Genomic DNA, 9019 nt, shown 5'->3' with positions numbered 1-9019 from the left:
CACTGCAGTGGGGGGGGGGCGGAAGTCACTGAGCGTGTGACATCAGCGATGATGTGAGGGGTGGAAGTGATGTCACGTGTGGTGCATGAGGAATTGTGAGGGGTGGAAGTGGCTGAGGGAGTGGCCATGATGGGGGCGGAAGTGACATCATCAATCAGCGTGGGGGTGGCAGCTGCACCAGCCACGTGGCTAATGGCGTCTGACCAGTTCCAGAGGCCGGGGGAATCTTCTGGAATGTTTGAGGAGCGCTGGTTATGGAGGTGGGTAGATAAAAGTTTGTTGTACTTACAGTTTTTGATGTTTGAGATGATGTTGAAATACTGTTTGTTGAGAGTATGAATTCTCCTGAGGATGTAGTACAGAGTGGGTCCTTTGCAATTCTGAGAGAGTATGGCCCTCAGCTGAGGCAGGGCAGACTGTAGAGAGGTTAGGTGCTGGTGCATTGCTGTGTGCGTGGAGCGGGAGGGTCTTGAAGGAGAAAAGTTGCTGGTGTTTTTGGATCTGTAGTCTGTACTGTTTATCCTGTTTGGGTCCGAACTCTGCTGGTTTAAAGGTGGTCCGGAGTCCGAATTTCAACATTGTCAGCAAGACAGCTAGGAGTGAGAGTAGGAGAAACCTCTTCACTCAGAGTTATTTGGATTTGGAATGTACTTACAGTGAGAGTGCTGGAGGCAGATTCCACAGGAGGTTTCAAAAGAGAGCTCATTTATTCGTATAGTTACTCATGAGACATGGGCATTGCTGACTGGGCCAACATTTATTGCCTGTCCCTAGTTGCCCCTGAGAAGGTGGGGGTGAGCTGCTAATTTGAACCACTGCAGTCCATGGACTGTGGGTTGACCAACCATGCCCTTTGGGAGGGAACTCCAAGACCTTGACCCAGTGACACTGAAGGAATGATGATATATTTTCCAAATTAGGATGGTGAGTGGAGGGGAACGAGCAGGTGCTGATGTTCCCAGCAGTATTTGCTATCCTTGTCCCTCCAGATGCAAGTGATTATGGGTTTGGAAGGTGCTGTCTAAGGACCTTTGATAAATTTCTCCAGTGCATCTTGTGGATAGCACACATTGCTGCTACTGAGTGTCAGTGGTGGAGGGAGTGCATGCTTGTGGATGTATTGGGGAAACCGAGTGTAGACTGGGTGGTTGCTTCACGGAACATCTCAGGCTTGCTGCAGTGCTCCAGCGAAGCTCAGAGCAAGCTAGAAGAACAGCACCTCATTTTCCACTTGGGGACCCTGCAGCCCTTCAGACTCAATATCGAGTTCAATAATTTTAGGGCCTGAACCCTCCCATGTCCTATCCTCCTACCACACACATCAGGTCTTGTTAATACATAATCTGCCATTACACACTAGCCATTGTTATCCACTAACAATCTCCATTAAAAGCTATTCACTCTCCCAGCCAGATCAGTATCAATTTCTTTGTCTGTCTAACTGTTCTTCTCTCTCTTTGGTCTCTATCCCCACTTATCATTTATTTCTTACCCCCTCGCCCCACCCTATCTTCCACATATAAACCAACTTCTTCCTAACTACCATTAGTACTGAGGAAGGATCATTAGACCTGAAACGATAACTCTGATTTCTTTCTACAGATGCTGCCAGACCTGTTGAGTTTTTCCAGCAACTTCTGTTTTTCTTTCTGATTTACAGCATCTGCAGTTGTTTTGGTTTTCATTTAGGATTGTTAAGGAGCTTGACAGAGTGAATGCTGAAAGGATGTCTCCCCTCATGGGAGAGTCTCGGGCCAAAGGGCACCATTTCAGAATAAAGAGGCACCAATATAAGACTGAGATGAGGAGGAATTTGTTCTTTCAGAGGGTTGAGAGTCTTTTGAACACCTTACCACAGAGTCCTTGTGTATATATATATATATATATAAGTCTGAGTTAGATAGAATCTTGATCAGTCAAGGAATCAAGAGAATACAGAGAAAAGGCAATAAAGTGAACATGAGAAATGTTGAACCAGCCACTGAATGGTGTAGCAGGCTCGAGGGGCTGAACAGTATTATGCTGTTCCTAGTTCGAATGGTCTCATGGCATTATTGTTGCAACCCGCCCTCAGCCTTCATCACAACGTTATTAGAATTTGGTGTCTGAACTCCCTTTTGAATGTTATTTTACAGTCTGCTTCCATTACCATTTCATTCTAGGGTATTATGATAGTGTGATATTACCATAAGACTATAAGATATAGGAGCAGAACCAGCCCATTCAGCCCATCCAGTCTGCTCTGCCATTCAGTCATGGCTGATATGTTTCCCAACCCCATTTCCCTGCCTTGTCCCCTTGATCTCCTTACTAACCTAGAACCCATTTATCTCTGTTAAACACACTCAATGACTTGGCCTCCCCAGCCCTCTGCGGCAATGAGTTCCACAAATTCCCCACCCTCTGGCTGAAGAAATTCCTCCTCATCTCGGTTCTAAAGGATTATCCCTTCACTCTGAGGCTGTGTCCTTGAATCCTGGTCTCTCCTAGAAACATCTAATCCACACCCACTCTACTCGGACCTCTCAGTACGATCCCCTTTCAACCTCTGTCAAGTATAGACCCAGTACACACTGTTATAACTCAAACTGTTTTCACTCAAATTCTTTCAAGGTTTGTTGACTACCTTAAACATGTTGCTTTATTTACAGACCTTACTGTCCCAGGAAGAAAAGTTTTTTTCCTTATTTACTTTAGCAAAGATTTTGAACACTCACATCCGCTCCATTTCATCCTTCTTTGAGCTATGGATGCCTACAAATGACTTCTCCAGTCAGTGCTTCAACAGCAGGCTGCATTTATTACAGCCTAAAATGTTTAGGATTTTCAGAGGTCATTTTGTTGCCTCATTTCTCGGTTTTATTTTGCTGAAATTCTTCTCCTTTTGACCATTGTTACAGAATTCAGATAAAGAATTCAGTTTGTCACCACGCTTTCACTGGTTAATTGGAAAATCTTCTACATTCAATGACTACACTCTAAACATTTAAGGGTTAGAAATAAAGCCTGTCGCCAGGAAATGCTAATCTGGGTATGGAGGTCGGTAGATCTCAAAGCAGAACCAGGGAGATATTACAATACTGAGGATGCTCAGACCACTGGGAATGCAGTTATAAGGTTTGTCTGGCACAAATGTAATGAGAACATTAGTTTACAACAATAAGAGTTCTGGGGTGTAGTTGAATTAAAGAACATATTATGAGGATAGTCAAAAAGTGTGGGGCAGGAAAAGCACAGCAGTTCAGGCAGCATGCGCGGACCAGGAGAATCAATGTTTCAGGCAGAATCCACACTTTTTGACTCTGACTCTCCAGCATCTGCAATCCACACTTTCTCCAATATTGTGATGAGATTCAGGAAGTTGCTGATTCAGTAATTAAATTGGCTTAGTCACTTAGTGCAGCAGCATTGAGTTAACTGTGGTGAATGTTGAGATTATTGTGTTTTTTAAAAGCAGAGTTTGAATTCAACTTGAATTAAAAAGAAGAAACTTACTACAAGCACAGCAGCAATTCTCTTGGCAACTGTTGGACTGATCTGCAGAGCATGAGCAAATCGCCAGCCACAAAGATCAAAGATAACCTTCACACCATTCAATTGGGTTTTCACCTCCTTCACAATTAGCTCTGATGTAATGAGACTGATGCGAAACACCTCATAGGCTGTGAAAAGCTTGGGATCCCAGTGTTCTGGAAGAAGAAACACTTACGTCAACGATAAAATAACAGCAACTGTCCTTATTTCAACCTCTCTTGGGAAATTTGCATTCAACAAACATTAGTTCTTACGTCTCTATCTGAAACGTCTGCACATTTCTCTACCAAGTTTTGCTGATCCATAACGTCCACCAGGAATGAAACATTTCTCTTATCTCTCTACTCTTTTTGTAGGACACACTTGTCTTTACAGCCGCAACATGACCTCCCAACTCCTGTACTCAATACTCTGATCAATAAAGGAAAGCATACCAAACACCTTCTTCACTATCCTATCGACCTGTGACTCCACTTTCAAGGAGAAATCTCTCTACTCTTTTTGTAGGACACACTAGTCTTGTACAGCCGCAACATGACCTCCCAACTCCTGTACTCAATACTCTGATCAATAAAGGAAAGCATACCAAACACCACCTTCACTATCCTATCGACCTGTGACTCCACTTTCAAGGAGCTATGAACCTGCACTCCAGGGGCTCTTTGTTCAGCAACACTCCCCAGGACCTTACCATTAAGGTGTATAAGTCCTGCTAAGATTTACTTTCCCAAAATGCAGCACCTCGAATTTATCTGAATTAAACTTAATCTCCACTTCTCAGCCCATTGGCCCATCTGGTCCAGATCCTGTTGTAATCTGAGGTGACCCTCTTTGCTGTCCACTACACCTCCAATTTTGGTGTCACCTGCAAACTTACTAACTGTATCTCTTATGCTCGCATCCAAATCATTTATGTAAATGACAAAAATCCTGATGTCGTTTGTCAGGATCAGTTCACCTTGTTCATCTTTTTGATTTACTAACTTAACGTTTTGATGTACCTTTCTCTCTTTATAGTGATTTCAATCTCACTGCCTTTCTCCTGTTATAGCCCTGTTAGAGAATGTACAAATTCCAAACAGACAATTACCTGAAGCTGGAATTGAATCTAAGTCCTTGACACTGTGAAGCAACAGTGCTAACCACTGAGCCATCATGCTGCCATCAGAGGAACCTAGGTGAGTGACTGCACTGTGTCTTGCAGATTTGCAGATGGTACACATCTCTATGTTGGTAATGGGCAGTGAATGTTGGAGGAGGTAGGTGGGCTATCAGTCAAGTGGACTGCTTTGGCCTGGATGGTGTTGAGCTTCTTGAGTGTTCTTAGGGCTGCACCCATCCAGGGCAAGTGGGGAGTATTCCATCACACTCCTGACTTGTGTCTCGTAGATGGTGGACAGGCTTTGGGGAGTGAGGCGATGAGCTGCAAATTGCCAGTGCACAGCCTTTCACCTGCTTATCATTTCCATTCTGTATATGGTGAGTTCAGTTGAACTTCTGGTCAATGGTAACCCGCAGGATATCAATAATGGGGGATTCAGTGATGGTAATACCATTGAATGTCAATGTTGGTGGTTAGATTCTCTCTTGCTGGAGATGGTCATTGCTAGGCACTTGTGTAGCAGAAATGTTATTTGTCACATACCAGCCCAAGTCTGAATGTTGTCCGAACATGTGGACACAGACTGTTTTGTGTCTGAAGAGTTGTAAATGAGACTCTCTATTGGCAGGTCATGTTGCAGCTGTCTGGGACATGGCGGTTAGGCTACTTTTGGAATGCTGCAATAAATTCTGTTCTCCCTGCTTTAGGAAGGATGTTGTAAAACTTGAAAGAGTTCAGAAAAGATTGATAAGGAGGTTGCCAGGGTTGGAGGATTTGAGCTATAGGGAGAGGCTGAATAGGCTGAGGCTGCTTTCCATGGAGTGTTGGAGGCTGAGGGGCATTTTATAGAGATTGATAAAATCATGAGGGGAATGGATAGTGTAAACAGCCAAGGTCTTTTACCCAGGGTAAGGGAGACCAAAACTAGAGGACATGGGTTTAAGGTGAGAGGGGAAAGATTTAAAAGGGACCTAAGGGGCAACTTTTTCACGTAGAGGGTGGTGCATGTGTGTGTAATGAGCTGCCAGAGGAAGTGGTGGAGGTTGGTGCAATTACAACATTTAAAAGAAATCTGGATAGGTACATGAATAGGAAGGGTTTAGAGGGATATGGGCCAAATGTTGGCAAACTGGACTACTTTAAGTTGGGATATCTGGTCGGCATGGACACATTGGACTGAAGGGTCTGTTTCTGTGCTGTACATCTCTATGACTCTCTAAGGACAATGAAGACAAAATATGTACCATGTATGATATATTGGAAACTGTAGTGTATGTCATTCACTTAAGATGGTATTCCAAAATAAATGTTTTCTTTGGATATTTTTCGCTTCTCTTCTAAAAGCATTGGCTCTGAAGGAGGTTTGCTTCAGAATACAAGACCTCACCAAAAGGCCTTTCATCATCTCCAGTCACTGCAGGTACCCCTCCAAACACTCACCATCTCAACTTGGAAATATATCGCTCTTTCTTCAGTGTCGCTGGGTAAAAATCCTGGAATTCCCTCCCTAAGGGCATTGTGGGTCTATCCACAGCATATGGACTGCAACGGTTCAAGAAGGCAGCTCACCCCCACCTTCTCAAGGGGCAACTAGGGACAGGCAACAAATGCTGGGCCCAGCCAGTAGTGACCATGTTCCATAAACAAATAAACAAAAAAATGAAGTGAATTTCAACATGCTGTTCTGTGACAGAAGGCATTTGAGTTGAACTACTGCCTGTCCTCACCAGTATCCACAAACTTAGAAGTGTTTTCAAGTGGAGACCATCAGGTGGGAATTGTGGGTAGGATGTGATTTGCAATGAGAATGTCAGCAGTGCGTGACATCATTATGCTGGATCATGTCAGATTCCTGTTTATAAAATGTTTCAGACCAGGAATACCACCTGAAAACTGCTCCACATGAATTAAATCCAACCTTCCAAGATAAAGTCAATGATGTATCACAATCTAACAGCACCAGGCTCATGGTCATTTGAAGCAGTATGCACTTGTTAGGCTTTCTCTGTTTAACTTGATAGTACAAGGGGCAGCAGGGGAATTTACTCCCACATGGAGGCTTGATGCTGACAAAGGTGAGTTCGTGTTGATGTGGGTTATGGAGTGAGGTTGATTTGTGCAGACAGTGGCCTGGGGAGTTCAGACAGCATGGTCAGAGCAATGTAGCAGGGAAGTGGGAAAAACCTGATGTGGCTTACTTGTTGGTGACATAAGGTAAGGAAATGAGGAGCCGAAAATGTGTTGCTGGAAAAGCGCAGCAGGTCAGGCAGCATCCAAGGAACAGGAGAATCGATGTTTCGGGCATGAGCCCTTCTTCAGAAAATGAGGAGCCAAAAATGATGACAGTAATGTCCAAATGTGCATCCATCTTAGGTCAGTGACTTGCAGCATCCTTACAAGGTGTTCACCTTCAACATTTTAACAAATATCCCCACTGAGATTGCTTCGGGTACAATGTACAGAAGCATATTATAGAGATTAAGTAGAACACTACAAACTAATGGGAACATTCAATAAAGACTGAATAGAAAAACCAACAAAACCACAATTCTTTCACAATTAAGGAAATGCCCCATCTCCCCTGTAATCATCAAAGTGTACCAACAATAAGACATGCCTTTAACTCTCTGGCCAAACTAGTCTCAACAATTAATGATGACGCACGCAAGAATAAGGTGAATAATTACAGGTGATATTTAATGTTGAAAAACAATGCCATTGTTGTGCTCCAAAGTCTTATGTTAATAGCAAAAGAGATGGACAGGCAGGTTGTAACCCTGAAATCCAAAAGGACTGCGGGTGCCATACATCAGAAACAAAAACAGATATTGCTGGAAAAATTCAGCAGGTTTGGCAGCTTCTATGAAAAAAAATCAGAGTTAATGTTTCAGGTCCAGCAGACCTCAACATTAACTCAGTTTTCTCTTCATGGATGTTGCCAGACCTGCTGAGCTTTTCCAGCAATTTTTGTTTTTGTTTTTGAAGTTATAACCATGATGTTAAACCTCTCTGTTTGACCCAAAGACGTTTTAATAAAGTCACAGATCATATTTTGCAGCATAATAGGATGATGAAAACTTCAAAGGGTTTCTATTGCATAGTTGTAGCCTTTCTTACAATTGATTACTGTTGCACCTCCCATCTTTTTAAGTTACTATGTAATTAAAGAGCTCATTAACAACGTTCCAAGTGATAGTTGCATCAATGCAGTACTTTTCCATTGATATAACAAGACAAATTCTACTAACATCAGAAAGTGAAATTGGAAGATTTTCACACAGCTTTGAGTGATGTTACTCAGTTAGAAATGGCATGTTTTGAGAGAATGTGTTGCAATACTGTTACCATGACGACACTGAATGTCATCAAGGTGTTGCATTATTACCCTACCTTGATCTGGAATGATAAATGCAGTTTGTTCAGTTGTGCTTTTCCCTCAGTTAAGGGATGTCTCTGTACACCCAGTGGATGTATTTGAACATTCCTCACAAACAAATAGAGTGTATGTCACAACTACAACTCTTCACACAGATCAATGAATAACTCACATTCAGGGAATTATACACATCGGTGGGTTAATGGTTTATTCTGTTAATAAGTGCTTGAAGCAGCCAAAGAAATTGAGTGTAAAACCTGGAAGATGCAGTACTCACCAATTTTGTATATTAAAACCCTGCTTCCAGTGGAATCGCGAGATCTTAAAACCCCATGGTAGCCAGCCTTGAGGAGGCCCATAACTGTTAAAGGCCTCAGATCTGCACAAATCTCAGGGCATTCTGCTCTCCATTTATGGTAATTTGACAGAAGCTGTGAAAAGAATGTTATAAGTTTAAAGCTATGTAACTGACGACAGTAAATGGAATCCTGTCTATAATAATGTTAAGTTTGTTATGGGGGATTTAAACATGCAGGTAGACTGGGAGAATCAGGATGGTACTGGACCCCAAGAAAGAGACTTTGTGGAGTTCCTCAGAGATAGATTCTCCGAGCAGCTGGTGCTGGAGCCGACCAGGGAGAAGGCAATTCTGGATCTGGTATTGTGCAACGAAACGGATTTGATCAGGGACCTTGAAGTGAAGGAGCCATTGGGAAGTAGTGACCATAATACAATAAGCTTCAATCTGCAATTTGAAAGGGAGAGGGTACAATCGGAAGTGACAATATTTCAGTTGAATAAAGGGAACTATGGAGCTATGAGGGAGGAGCTGGCCAAAGTTCAATAGTGCAATACCTTAACAGGGATGACAGTGGAGGAACAATGGCAGATATTTCTGTGTATAATGCAGAAGATGCAGGATCAGTTCATTCCAAAAAGGAAGAAACCTCCCAGGAGGAGGCATGGGCGGCCGTGGCTGACGAGGGAAGTTAAGAAACATATAAAGT

The 9019-nt window shown here is 42.9% G+C and overlaps 1 protein-coding gene across 1 annotated transcript in view; it reads right to left on the bottom strand.

The window, feature by feature from the left end:
• Positions 1-9019, bottom strand: part of ttpa (tocopherol (alpha) transfer protein) — a 44114-nt gene that overhangs the window by 11657 nt on the left and 23438 nt on the right. The window contains exons 2-3 of the mRNA XM_043689296.1: positions 8290-8443; positions 3496-3689 (exon numbers count right to left, since the gene is read on the bottom strand). Of these exons, the coding sequence (XP_043545231.1) occupies positions 3496-3689; positions 8290-8443 (348 nt within the window). The remainder of the gene's footprint in view (positions 1-3495; positions 3690-8289; positions 8444-9019) is intronic.

The sequence above is a fragment of the Chiloscyllium plagiosum genome, chromosome 4, assembly GCF_004010195.1.
Source record: "Chiloscyllium plagiosum isolate BGI_BamShark_2017 chromosome 4, ASM401019v2, whole genome shotgun sequence".
NCBI classification, from domain to species: domain Eukaryota; kingdom Metazoa; phylum Chordata; class Chondrichthyes; order Orectolobiformes; family Hemiscylliidae; genus Chiloscyllium; species Chiloscyllium plagiosum.
Note: the sequence above shows the minus strand (reverse complement) of the source record. Positions and strands in the feature narration are given on the sequence as shown.